Source organism: Drosophila miranda (genome assembly GCF_003369915.1).
Source record: "Drosophila miranda strain MSH22 chromosome Y unlocalized genomic scaffold, D.miranda_PacBio2.1 Contig_Y2_pilon, whole genome shotgun sequence".
NCBI classification, from domain to species: domain Eukaryota; kingdom Metazoa; phylum Arthropoda; class Insecta; order Diptera; family Drosophilidae; genus Drosophila; species Drosophila miranda.
Window position 1 is genome coordinate 35,321,058 of NW_022881614.1, and position 13,372 is coordinate 35,334,429.

At 44.2% G+C, this 13,372-nt stretch overlaps 2 protein-coding genes across 2 annotated transcripts; both read left to right on the forward strand.

Annotated features, from left to right (window-relative positions):
• Nucleotides 1-2,963: 2,963 nt before the first annotated feature.
• Nucleotides 2,964-3,872, forward strand: LOC117193970 (dynein assembly factor with WDR repeat domains 1-like). The gene is made up of 3 exons (XM_033398619.1): nucleotides 2,964-3,068; nucleotides 3,144-3,345; nucleotides 3,406-3,872. Exons 1-3 carry the CDS (start codon nucleotides 2,964-2,966, stop codon nucleotides 3,870-3,872), a joined length of 774 nt encoding a protein of 257 aa, XP_033254510.1.
• A 3,638-nt stretch (nucleotides 3,873-7,510) lies between these two features.
• Nucleotides 7,511-12,263, forward strand: LOC117193315 (cyclin-dependent kinase inhibitor 1-like). The gene is made up of 4 exons (XM_033398048.1): nucleotides 7,511-7,560; nucleotides 7,706-8,543; nucleotides 8,615-9,030; nucleotides 11,250-12,263. The coding sequence occupies exons 2-4, from the start codon at nucleotides 8,380-8,382 to the stop codon at nucleotides 11,402-11,404; spliced, it is 735 nt and encodes a 244-aa protein (XP_033253939.1). The 5' UTR covers nucleotides 7,511-7,560; nucleotides 7,706-8,379; the 3' UTR covers nucleotides 11,405-12,263.
• The last annotated feature ends 1,109 nt before the right edge of the window (nucleotides 12,264-13,372 follow it).

The following is a 13,372-nucleotide window of genomic DNA, read 5'->3' on the forward strand; positions in this document are numbered from 1 at the left end:
ACTATTTTATGAGCCCAGTAAATATTTTGATGGCCAAATATCGCTAAAACGAAATTCATTTCCAAATTTTCGCTGACATTGGGAACATTTTTGATGATGCCTCGCTTCCGTTTCTGCTTCTGCTGACAAATGAATCGAGACTTTCTGTTGGTCCAAGACCCTCTTTGACCACGCCCTAATGCTGTCGCTTTCCATCTCAAAGTCATCATTACTGAGATGAGTTGCATTTCCTCGCTAGCTCCGCTGCCTTTGAAGCTCTTCCATGTTTGTATTAATTATTATTAATGCATTTTCAAAACCAAAAGAAAAATGAAAATTGAAATTCGAAAAGGGAAATGGAAAGCGGAAAACGCTCAATGAATTGTCTGTTTGTGGGCCAGCCTCCAATGCGGGACAGTAGGTTATGGGAACAAACAGTCCAAGTATTGAGAATGAAATCGAATGATGCACAACGTAGAAATAAACAATCGTTGAAAAATATTTGATATCGTATCTTAAAATGTAGAAATAATCCCCCGCTGGATATGGGGCACAGTTCCTTTTTGATTTTCATAATTCGTTAACCTTTTTGTAGCGTTCGCGCACTCCTTCTGTGGATCCTGCGCCGAAGCAATCTAATTAGCTCTTGCCCTGACAATGCCCTGAACCAGCTTCGAGTACATCAGCATATTTGCACATTGTCAAGTCAAGCTCTCGAGGAAATCCGTTTAATTTCCCCAGCTCCAGTGGCAGTTTTCGTTGCGCCCCCATCCAGCAGCTCCTTCAGATGATTCGGAAAGGCTCTGAGGACTTTGTGTGCGCGTGAAAGTGAAATCGAGTCAATTGCGGGCGTGTTTTTGTTAGTCTTGCGGTTACTCCTGCCACTACCACTGCCACTGCCACAGCTCCTTGTCCTGTGCCGCCTGCATCACAATTGGTTCAGGTAAGAAGTCAAAGATTGCCAAAAGGTGTTGAGAGCTGAGCTGAGCTGTGGCAGGGGCGGGGCAGAGCATATCTGAAGCATTGTCTGCCTGTCCTTGTGCCTGTTTTTGTATGCACAGGTGTCATCCGCACCGAGGAACCCACACTGAGAGTATAAATTTATCCCGAGCCTCACCGGTGCCGGCACTCGAGAGCAGAGCACGCGCATGATGAAAGCAAAACGTTCTGAAATATGAATTAAATCTTCTCGAGTGCATTTAATATACATTACGCCCCCTCCCCCCTTTCTCAGCCGCTGTCGAGGCCTTTGTGCGGCACACTCTTCCCTCCACCTTGCCAATATCCTTACGCTCCTTGCCGACAAAGTTGCCAGTAGTTTGCCTTCATTCCGCCATCCTGTTTCATCTTCCGCTTCCGCTGTTTGCCAAAAAAATGAGTCTGTGAGGGCGTGAGCCATATAATATCCGCTGAAACGTTTAAGAGAGATTAACAAGTGATGACTGATACCCAGACTCTGGCACACGGAGATGCCGAGGGCTCTGCCTTATCCCCGGACTTGTGTGCTTTCTATTAAATTAAAAGTGGGAAAATCAAATGGAAGGAAGGGCACTCTGCTGCTTTATTGGGAGATGAATCTAGATGCGCGGCTTTAAGTGAGTCGAGTCCAGTCCCTTTTTTTTTGGAGGATGCCTAATAGGCATATGTATAGGATTCTTTGAGGTTGTATGCGATCTATTTTTTCCGCTCGTACATCGAAACATAGTAGCCTGTAGTTTTTCTTTTGTATTGGCATTACCCTCAAATTGGCATTACCCTTTTATCCCTCTGTCAAGAAGGTCTACAATAATATTCAGTAATTATACCCGATACTCAAAATGAGTATTGGGGTATATTAGATTTGTGGTAAAAGTGGATGTGTGTAACGTCCAGAAGGAATCGTTTCCGACCCCATAAAGTAAATATATTCTTGATCAGTATCAATAGCCGAGTCGATTGAGCCATGTCTGTCTGTCCGTCTGTCCGTCTGTCCGTCCGTCCGTCTGTCCGTCTGTCCGTCTGTCCGTCCCCTTCAGCACCTAGTGCTCAAAGACTATAAGAGCTAGAGCAACGATGTTTTGGATCCAGACTTCTGTGATATGTCACTGCTACAAAAATATTTCAAAACTTCGCCCCGCCCACTTTCGCCCCCACAAAGGACGAAAATCTGTGGCATCCACATTTTTAAAGATACGATAAAACCAAAAACCCAAAATCGTAGAGGATGACTTTATGTTTTAGAATGGAAGATCTCAACCAGATCGTATAATTATTATAGCCAGAATCAAGAAAACAATTTCATTCTTTCTCGCTCTGTCTCTCTCTAACACACAGGGTTTATGGTCGGTTTTGCCAATTGCAAAATATGAGTTCAAGGATCTCAGAACCTATAAGAGCCAGAGCAACCAAATTTGGTATCCACACTCCTGTGATATCGGACCTTGACCGTTTCGTGTCCCCCTTCCCCCTTCCGCCGCCGCAAAGGACGAAAATCTGGGGCATCCACAAATCTCAGAGACTATTAAGGCTAGAGTAACTAAATTTGGTATCCGCACTTCTGTTAGATCTCACTATAAAACGTATATCTCAGAATTTCGCCCCACCCCCTTCCGCCCCCACAAAAGACGAAAATCTGTTGCATCCACAATATTGCACATTCGAGAAAACTAAAAACGCAGAATCATAGATAACGACCATATCTATCAGATTGCTGAATCTGGATCAGATCAGATAATTTTTATAGCCAAAAGGGACAAATCAATTTGCACTGGCTACGCAGCGCCCGACGTCACGCTCAGACTGATTTTCTGTCTCTCTCGCACGCACTCTTTGTCGTGTCGTTTAATATTAGCAGCGTCTGCCGGTGGAGAGCTATACTGACTTAGTATCGGGTATAACTGTAGAGTTGCGGTGTCCGCAGCAACTCACAACGTTCCCCCTCGTTTTTGTTATATTTTTAAATTTTTTCTTTAAATCGAAACGAAATCCAAACAAAGTCAAACAAAATGGACTTGAATTTTCCGTTTGGAACCCCACTCGTGGGCCACTTGGACTCTGTGCTGGATCTGAGCTTCAGCAAGGTTTGCGATAGCGGCTTCTACTTGGCCTCCGTCGGACGGGATGGCCGGGGGGTCGAACGTCGAGGTGACACCTGAGAAATATTCAGAAGCCTCTTGGGCCACCAGAGGGCAGTGCGTGGAGTGTCCGTGAGTGAGAATGCCACGATTGTGGCGACTGGCAGTGATGATTGCAGCGCCCGCATTTGGAGTGTCTCCAGTGGCCATGAACTGACGAAGTTCCGGCATACCCAGAAAGTGTCAAGTTTGGCGCTGGACACTGGGTCGGAGCGCATGCTTACCAGCAGCCAGGAGCGCGAAAGCAAGATCTGTTTGTATGACGTGAATTAAAGCAGGGAGGTCCTTTGCGTTTACCAAAAGAAATTAAAAGGTGTGCGCAACGTGATCTTCTGCCGTGACGATCGCTCGTTTCTCGCCTCGTCCTACGACCGCCACATCGAGCTGTGGGACATTTTGAGTGGCCAGAGAAGCCACAACATACACGGGCATCATAAGATGCCGTTCAAGGTGATAGGCGCATCGCTGCATCCACAGAAGAATAGCTTTGTGTGTGCCAGCTTGGAAGGAAAGATTCTAAAGTTTAATTACGACACAGGCGAGCAAGAAGATCGATTTAGGGCCCACTTGCAAATGGGGCACAACATTAGCGGCATCAAGTACAGTCCCGACGGCGAGATGTATGTCAGCTCGTCGACCGATGGCCAGATCACACTCTGGTCGCAGTCATCTGGGAACCGGAATAGTGATGAGGACTCCATTGCTTCGTACAGTTCTGACAGTAGAGACGACTTACTGGACGAGGGAGATGGATACAGTGAAGAAGAAGACTACGATTAGAGCTCAATAGCCAATAATTCAATCCACTACACAACTGTACACCAACCATACCCTGCTGTTGTTGATGCTGTTCGTTTTGGTTTTCTTTAATGTTATTCTACACTCAATCATCACAAAATACTCTTAAAGGCTCATGCCCTGCAATGCAATGCTGTGATCTTCTCTATAATAAATTCGTCTGCGTCGCCTGCACTGCGTCGTTGTGATTGGAAACCCCATCCCCATCCCCAATCCGAAACACAATCCTCATCTACCTGCCAGCTAACTATGGGACCAAACATCACTTGATTGTCGCTCTGCCCCGCCGCTCTCTCAACCTGTTTTCGAAAGGATTTCTCTTATTTCTGTTACTTTTATTCCGTGGAGATATCCAAGCGATCGCTGATTGTATCGCTGCTTTATGGCTTTTCTCACTAATCATAGTCATAAATGCGTTTTATTATTATTCGGACGGCCGGGGAGCGTTTGCGTTACCTTTGAGTCCCTTCGGCCCGGCGATGGTTTTATTGGGCCTGGATCCAAAAGTGCGCATCCACTTTTTTGTGGTAGTTGAGCCACAGATAGTCGGGGCAAACAGCGCTAAGCAAAGATACAGAAACCAAAACAGATAGAAAGATTCACTTGCAGCCTCGCCATGGGTGCACTGTTCACACACATAGAAAGTGAATTGCTTTTCTCCTGATCTACGGTATCCCATAGGATTTGACAACTTCTTGACTTTATTCGTTTGTTTGTTTTTCTTTCGTCTGCGTTGCTCTTCAAATGGTTTTCCATAAATATTAATAATTTCTTGGCTGATAAAACGAGTTCCCCTGGCATCGTGCTGCGCCCAACGAAATTCGAAAACACGTTTTCCACGCGTTTACCAGGAAGAGGAACCTTTTCACACAACCTCCAGGGCATTGGGCTCTGTTTGTCTGTGTGTGTGTTTATCCAGTGACTGTTCCAATAAAATGAGTCGTCATGACAGTATCTCCTGCTTTTGCCCTCGCTCTCCCTCTCCATCTATGTGGTGAGCACAAGTGTCTGGCTGATTGATGGAATGATTGGATGGTAAGTAGCAGTAGCAGTAGGTAAGTAGCCGCAGGATCAGCAAAGGATTAGCCAGTCCCCAGTAGCCAGTCCAAACATTTGCATACTTGCCCAGCTATTTGCATTCCACTCCAAGGCAATTCATCAATTACTTCTCGATCTGACCGCAGAAATTTGTCCCATCAAAAGATGGAAGATAAGTCTGAGTCATTTGTAAATGTCCTGCACTGAGATTTTGTTATATTAATGATCGGTCATTTGCCAAGGATCACGCTCAGAAATGCTAGGTAACACTGTCTTTCTCTGTTTCTGTTTTGATAGGGATCGCTTTTCGGTTGGGAAATATAAATGGTTTTCCTTCTTAGGCAATGGGTTTGTTACTGGACAGCAAAGGGGTTTGGTCTTGGTCATAGAGATCTAAATATAATGAGTGGTCTGGATTTTTACTCAAGAAATCATCTCTTAGAAAAATGTTTGGAGTTGCGGTCACAGTTCCGTGAGCTAAACAGTTTTTATGGTCATTTCCTTACGGAACCGAGAATACAATATGCAGTCTTTGTCTATATGAAATGTATCTTACGGCAATTTGGTACGTTACTTCGCCTCCTGGTCATGCTCGATGGGCATTTGAACACCCGCTGCAAGAACTGAACGCTGCAGAACACGTGGCACGTAGAGTTGGGCTTAGCGCAGGGTCGAGTCGAGGAGGTTTTTAGTATGACTATCTTGGGCCACCTTCTAGTTCGGGGGTTGGCTCTGGGCTGCTCGAGGCTCTGCTGGAGTGTTGATTGTGTGGCTATGCGTTGAGGCGATAAGACGCGTTGCATTTGAAATGAGTGTAACGTATATTTTATACAGGACTGGACTGCGCTGCGTTGAGGTTTTTATAGACATGAGACGAGATAATGTTTTACAGACCGCGACCTTCGTCTGGTATCTGCTGATGATGTTTTTCCAAGGCCTTATAAGGTCAGGGACTCTCGTGTGTCTCGTATGAATATTAGATAGGCTACGGAAGGTTTGAGAGTGGTTAGATCCTATTTCTGTGTGTTCTCCAACCAGCATTAAGTTCTCTAATCGATGGAACCTTGTATCGAGTACCCGCACGTTCTTCATTTAAGCAATCCTTTAAGATCTGCCCTTATAATGGGCTCGACTCCTCACCCCACATCGACTATATGGCAATGAAGTATTTTTCCACCTCTTTTCTACGCCTTTTTCCGCGTGTGTTTACACAATTCATATAGATGTGTTGCCGCCAGGATATCCTGTAGATATTTCGTCCACTCGAGGAGGAAATTACTTAAAGGGATCACGAACTCTTTCCCTCTTTTCAGCGGCTTGAGTTGTTTATGTTGCAGGCATGACTGCAACCGAACGCCACCAGAATTCTCAAATTTGTTATGAAGTGTGTAAATGTACGTTTCTTTATATTTTCCGTCTTTTTTCTTCGTCGGGGAGGGTGTGTCCCATAAACAGAAAACCGAACCACAAGCGACAGTCCAGTGGAGGGAGGACAGACAGGCGATGCTGCCTAATCGAACGATCGACAAACGATCTCTGCCTTTTTTTTGGGGTGATTGCACTCCAGGGGCCAGGACTCTGTTTTTTCTACTCATTTTCTTCACAGTTTTTGTGTGGAAAAGCCAAGAGGTTTTCCCATTATTTCGTCGAGTGCAAATGGACAAAGCAAATTATGTCTTTAGTTTCCGAATCTGACTTCCCCGGCATCGGTTAGTTCTTTGTTTTTTGTCCCGTAATTGGATTTGTGCAAACAATATAAATCTCATTTTATTGCCTTGGTAGAGTAATTTAATTTTTTACGATTTTGCACTCAAATAGAGAAGTGGGAAAACTTTGGGAACCGAGAAAAAAAGATGTAACGGAAATTCAAACACCCTCATTGCCATGGAAACTCAATTTTTGACGGGCTATCGAATCGAATACTGTTGCCCCACATAGTCCCCTTCGTTTGCCCTCCCAGAGACCCGAGGAAAGTGAAAAGAAACTGTGCCCCGAGTCCAATTCGAGTGCTCGCCTTTCGCTCTTCTGCGACTGCACCAAATCCAGTTTGTTTCTAACCAAACCAAAACCAAGACCAAGCATTTTTATCTAATCATCGCATGCAGGCAAAAGTACAGCTCCACCAGAGGCGGCGGCGCAGCAACAACACACAACAGAGTACACGAAAGAGAGATGCAGACAGAAATCGAGAAGCGGAACGGTAGGCAAGTCGAATACTGGATGCACTCTGCGAAAGAAATCGCCCCATGGAACATCTTATTGCTGCACTTTAACAATCAATTAACTCGGATACAATATGCGATGAAATATATTCACATTCATGTTTATCATTTATCTGATTTACTTGGGAAAGAGCATCCCACTGGAATATTTATTTGCTGTTTTGCTGCTTTGGAAAGCGCATCACATTGGAGCTATGCTCAACGCTGAAAAAGCGCAAGCGAGAGCAACCCAACCGCTAACGTGGTGCTTCCTCTTGGATCGTGTTTTTGAAAACGAGGGTTGCTACGCAGAGAGCGCGCCGCAGCGCTGCCAACGCGTTCGGTTCGCTCTTTGGTGGTTGTTTGACGTTTTGCTTTGCTCTGGCTGCTTATCTGTGTTTTTATTCTGTTGAGTGAGTTCGTCGAGAGAGGTACAGAAGAAGTGCAAGCAAGTCGGTGGCGCATATTCCCATGCGCAGTGCGCTAGAAATTACACATAACTTTAATAAAATTTCAACGGAGCTGTAGTATTACAACATCTTATAGTTGTATAAAGAAATATTTAACAAGAGAGAGGTACAGAAGAAGTGCAAGCAAGTCGGTGGCGCATATTCCCATGCGCAGTGCGCTAGAAATTACACATAACTTTAATAAAATTTCAACGGAGCTGTAGTATTACAACATCTTATAGTTGTATAAACAAATATTTAACAACAATTGTGCTGCGAACATATCGAACCAGAAAGCAACTGTACACATCGTGCTCTCTTACTCTCGGAGACAACAACGCAACTCGCTGGCAACAAAAGTTCGTGCTTTGAGTGGAATATTTAGTCTCAGTGCAAGCGAAGGTGATTATATTGTTTATAATTAATTTATAAACAAATTGCCAGGCAACAATTTTTTGGAGTAAAAAAAGTGTAAAAGACAACGCAAAAAAGACCTTGCAATAGCGCTACACATACAGAAACGTTTTACTCGCTCTCGCTCCGACAGACCTTGTGGAGACCAGTGCTCTCCCCAGTTAACGTGTGTGTTGCGTGTGTGCGTGAACGTGGAGACTGCCCCTCCGAAAACAAAAGTTTTGGCGCCAAAACTTTGACAGTTCGCTTTGTCGTGCAATTTGCAAACAAGTGACCCAAAGCAGAAACGACAAAACTGCGTCGCACAGTCAAAACAGCCAAAGGAGCCAAAACAGGGCTGCCCCCAGTGCCACATCCAGACACCAGATATACCCACAAACAGCAAACATGGTCAGTGCACGTGTGCTAAATCCCGTCATGCTCAGTGAGTTCTGCAAGATAAGTGCCAGTCCGTTGATCAGTCGCAATTTGCCCTGCGGCTATCAGGTGAATCGCATCAAGCGCAATCTCTTCGGCAGTCCCAGTACCACGGAGGCCACCACCAACAAAGCGTAAGTCTGCTGCTGATTTTCCTCTCTCACAATTGATTTACTAACCAAATCCTCTTTTCCTCTGTGCCCAGGCCCTTCAATGCCGAGCTGGAGAGACACCAGGAAATGGCCACACAGAAGTGGGGATTCAACTTCCGCGCTGGCAAGCCTTTGGCGGATAGCTCCTCGTTCATCTGGGAGCTTGTCAGCTTTCAGGAGTCCAGCTTTGCCCCCGAAATGTACACCCTGACTCGTGCGGCCCACGTACGACCCAGCGAGGAGTCCGGCGCCAGCGAGGTGGATGCGCTGATCAATGAGCGTGCTGAGCGCGAGAACTTTACAGTGAATGTGGTGAACCCGTCGCTGGAGTCCAACACAGACAACGACTCTTGCTACGACTCCCAGGATGAGTCGCTTACCGTGCGATTCACGCCGTCCAGCCTGAGTCAAAGCCTGAGCAGCACAACATCCGCTCAGGCGCTGCGCAAGCGACAGCCAAAAATCACAGGTGAGTGCCGGACAAGAACCAGGACGAGGGTGGGCAATGCCCAGCAGAGCTTGACCATTCCCAGAGTCAGGCTTGATTGTACTTTCGATATACGTTACAAATTGGTTTCCCATATTGTTCCCGCCTCTGTTTAGTTTCGGTTCCCATGGGTGGAGGAGGACTTTTAGTGGTGGGCGTTGCTGGGGAACGACTTAAACCAAAATTATAGACTTGCTATGCAATTAGAGTTTGCTTTATGGGAGATTTTCGAAAGGGTTACGAACTCTGGCGCTGTCTGCAGCTGTTTCAGATCTTTCAGCCTTTCATCTCTTTATCCACGGAACAGAATGGAACTGATCTGATCCTCGTCCACGCGGGGGTAGATTTCAGATCGATCGCATGCGGGCTCTGCTCTGCTCGCTGCATCTCGTCTATAAATGCCAACAGCTGTGCGTGGCTCCGGCTCAGACTCTGCTTTGTCTATTGCCTGACCTCATTACGAGAGAACGCGAGGGGGATCAGCTTTCAATGCACCACCATGGCAAGTCCATGGCTGGTAGCCTTATCAAGCCTCCCTTTGATTGCTTTGTGTTCGTTCGTTTGGTTTTTTATATGCCACTCGCATATGAATGTGTAATGACTATAATAATAACGAGGGGGAACGTTGTGAGTTGCTGCGGACACCGCAACTCTACAGTTATACCCGATACTTAGTCAGTATGGCTCTCCTCCGGCAGACGCCGCTAATATTAAACGACACGACAAAGAGTGCGTGCGAGACAGAAAATCAGTCTGAGCGTGACGTCGGGCGCTGCGTAGCCACTGAAAATTGATTTGTCCCTTTTGGCTATAAAAATTATCCGATCTGATCCAAATTCAGCAACCGGATAGATATGGTGATTATTATCTATGATTCTGCGTTTTTAGTTTTCTCGTATCTGCAATATTGTGGATGCAACAGGTTTTCGTCCTTTGTGGGGGCGGAAGGGGGTGTGGCGAAATTCTGAGATATACGTTTTATAGTGAGATCTAACAGGAGTGCGGATACTAAATTTGGTTACTCTAGCCTTAATAGTCTCTGAGATTTATGAATATCCCCAGATTTTAATCCTTTGCGGGGTCGGAAGGGGGTGTGGCGAAATTTTGAAACAAACTCGTCTCGGTCCGATATATTAGGAGTGTGGATACTAAATTTGGTTGCTCTAGCTTTTATAGTCTCTGAGATCTAGGCGCTAATGTTTTACTCTAAGCAAAGCCGCCTATGCTACCTGTGTGTTAGAGAGAGACAGGGCGACAAAAAATTAAATTGTTTTCTTGAAGCTGGCTATAATAATAATACGATCCAATTCAGATTCTGCAGTCTAAAAGATATGGTCATTCTCTACGATTCTGCGTTTTTGGTTTTCTCGTATCTTTAAAATTGTGGATGCCACAGATTTTCGCCCTTTGTGGGGGCGGAAGTGGGCGGGGCAAAGTTTTGAAATATTTTTGTAGCAGTGACATATCACAGAAGTCTGGATACAAAACATCGTTGCTCTAGCTCTTATAGTCTTTGAGCACTAGGCGCTGAAGGGGACGGACAGACGGACGGACGGACGGACGGACGGACGGACGGACAGACAGACAGGGCTCTATCGACTCGGCTATTGATGCTGATCAAGAATATATATACTTTATGGGGTCGGAAACGATTCCTTCTGGACGTTACACACATCCACTTTTACCACAAATCTAATATACCCCAATACTCATTTTGATTATCGGATATAAAAAGTGTCTGTTCGAGGCATTCTATACGCACCCGCATTTGGGCAGTATGGAGTTTCTGGCCAGTTGGGAAGAGAAGCCAAGCCTTGACTTGCTGTAGTTTTGGTGGCGACCTAGCTGGGCGTGTAATTTATGCGGCTTAGGCATCTCGTGCAACTGAGGAAACCTCTACTCTTGCTTTCACTTGCGTCTCTACCTGAGCTGGCCAAACTGTCTAGCTGCCGTCTGGCATTATTTGCTACCCTTGGACAGGGGGTAGGGTGTGTTGCAACCCTCGTGTGTAGGGGCTGTTGCCAGCCACGTGCCACAATCCGAAATCAAAATGTGCAAAAACAGGCGGCGCTTGCTGTTCCATCCTGCTGCCGGTATCAATTACAGGGAGAGCACCACAGGATGTGCAGCAGCTGACTCTGATTTGAAATTTACAAATTTCATTCAACTAATATCCCTGTTTTATCTTATTCAATTTGCAGAGTTCATGAAGGAGCGCAAGCGACTGGCCCAGGCTCCCAAGAAACTGTCGCCCGCGAAACGCCTGCGCACCACCTCACCATCATCCTCTTCCTCCAGCGGATTCGGACTGGGAGCGCACTTTGGGGCAATGCTGAAGCGGCCGCGCCAAAATTAGGGCGCCCGGGTCCCACCACTGCCCCAACGAATCGAGACTTGCAATCTGCAATTGTTTAATTTTATTTAATTTTTTTTATATTTTATTTTTTATAAGCCACTGCGATTTGTAGTAATCTTCTTATTTTTTACAAACCTTTTATGCAGTGCAAGGGCGACAGTTGCGAATATTAATTGATAGTCTTCAACTACTCCTAACCCGTAACCAGTAACTGGTTGTAAGCCAATAAGATCGAGCTAAATGCAACTTTGAAGATTTCCCTAGTGGGAAATTCCATAAACTAAGTGATTAGTTCTTAACAACCAACAAAACTAAACAAACTATTGAACCAACAAGAAGATAAGAGGAAGATCAAGAGACCGCTAGCTATATGGAATTATCCTTAACTTTATTGAAAAGAACCGAAATTTAACCTTTCTATCGATGAAATTCTAACTTTTAAAACCTGAAAATCCTGAAATTCTTTTAAATTTCGTTAGCAACATGTGCTTTCGAAATTTCCTTTAGATACAAAACTCATTTTTGCTCGGATCCGGCAATTTATTGAAACTAAACCCCGGACCAGAGCAAAAATTACTTTTGACTAACTTTAAAAGCCACTAAAACGGGGCCACGGGACTAACATTGTTCTAATTCGACCAGTGGAAAAGCCAACAAACTATGATTAAGTGCGTAAATTTCTGGGCTTTTGGCCGTCCTTCATATTGAAAGCGGCCGAATTCCCACAAATTTTCAAAGCTGTCATTTCTTAACCAATGGTAAAATGTCTTTATGAGTTGCCATGATCTCTGGGGCAAATTATGAAAACAGTTTTGCCTACAACTATTATGTACAAAAATTAGATACTATATAGAACCTATTATACACATAGGCAGAGCCTATTCTTCATAACATTTATTCATAACCGCCTACTCCTAAGGCCTAACTAAGAACAAAATCCAAAGTATTCTCCTAATATTTATATGTATAGCTGTATAATTACCATATACACAACTCATACTTCAATAAAAACAGATAGCAAAAAACAAAATCAAAAAACAAAACAAAACAATCACGGAACAAGAAAATAAAATACAGAAAATGTTCTTTTTGCAGAAAGTGACAAATCCGACAGCCCGCGAATCCACAAAATCATTTACAGTCAGCACAACATTTATTCGGACACTCGTCTATATCAACTTTCTTTATAAATAACTTGAAAAGTATTTAAGTTTGAAAAAAAATTTTTATTTCATTATGAACATGGATATTACTACTACTAATTTCAAATCTAAAAACATAAAAAACCTTCTTTGGCATATAAAAAAAAATTAAAAGTATCAAAAAGGCCACTTTTTTACGCACAACAATTATTCGGACATTATTTTGTACGAAAAAAACTTATTGTCCCGAATTTTTTCTGATTTCAATATTTTGTGGGGCCGCCCTTAGCTTCAATAACAGCTTTTAGACGTCGGGGCATACTTTTTACCAAATGATTGGTTTCATTGGGATTAATTTTCTCCCATTCCGTCATCAGAGCCGTTTTAAGGATTTCCTTGGAGGAAATTTTATGTTTCCTAATTTTTTTTTCTACCAAATCCCAAACATGCTTTAAGGGTTTCAGATCTGGTGACTGCGGCGGCGTTTTTAACTGCTTGCACTGATACAACAGCCATTCTTGAACCAAAAACGAGGTATTTTTGGGGTCATCGTCTTGTTGAAACAAGAAATTCATCGCTTCAAGAACTAATTTTTCGACACTCGCCATTGAATTGTCAGTCAAAATTTTCTTGTAGATGTGTTTGTGTAAGCAGCAGCTGGACCTGGGCAAATGGTGTTTATTGAGACCAAGATGGACAAACACATCTACAAGAAAATTTTGACTGACAATTCAATGGCGAGTGTCGAAAAATTGGGTCTTGAAGCGATGAATTTCTTGTTTCAACAAGACGATGACCCCAAAAATACCTCGTTTTTGGTTCAAGA

Bases quoted from the DNA above. Each gene is read 5' to 3' on its own strand.
- LOC117193970 (XM_033398619.1), top strand. From the start codon at position 2,964: ATGGACTTGAATTTTCCGTTTGGAACCCCACTCGTGGGCCACTTGGAC. The intron at 3,069-3,143 runs GTCGGACGGGAT...TTGGGCCACCAG, and splicing joins GCGGCTTCTACTTGGCCTCC to AGGGCAGTGCGTGGAGTGTC. The intron at 3,346-3,405 runs GTTTGTATGACG...AGAAATTAAAAG, and splicing joins GGAGCGCGAAAGCAAGATCT to GTGTGCGCAACGTGATCTTC.
- LOC117193315 (XM_033398048.1), top strand. From the start codon at position 8,380: ATGGTCAGTGCACGTGTGCTAAATCCCGTCATGCTCAGTGAGTTCTGC. The intron at 8,544-8,614 runs GTAAGTCTGCTG...CTCTGTGCCCAG, and splicing joins GAGGCCACCACCAACAAAGC to GCCCTTCAATGCCGAGCTGG. The intron at 9,031-11,249 runs GTGAGTGCCGGA...TTCAATTTGCAG, and splicing joins GCGACAGCCAAAAATCACAG to AGTTCATGAAGGAGCGCAAG.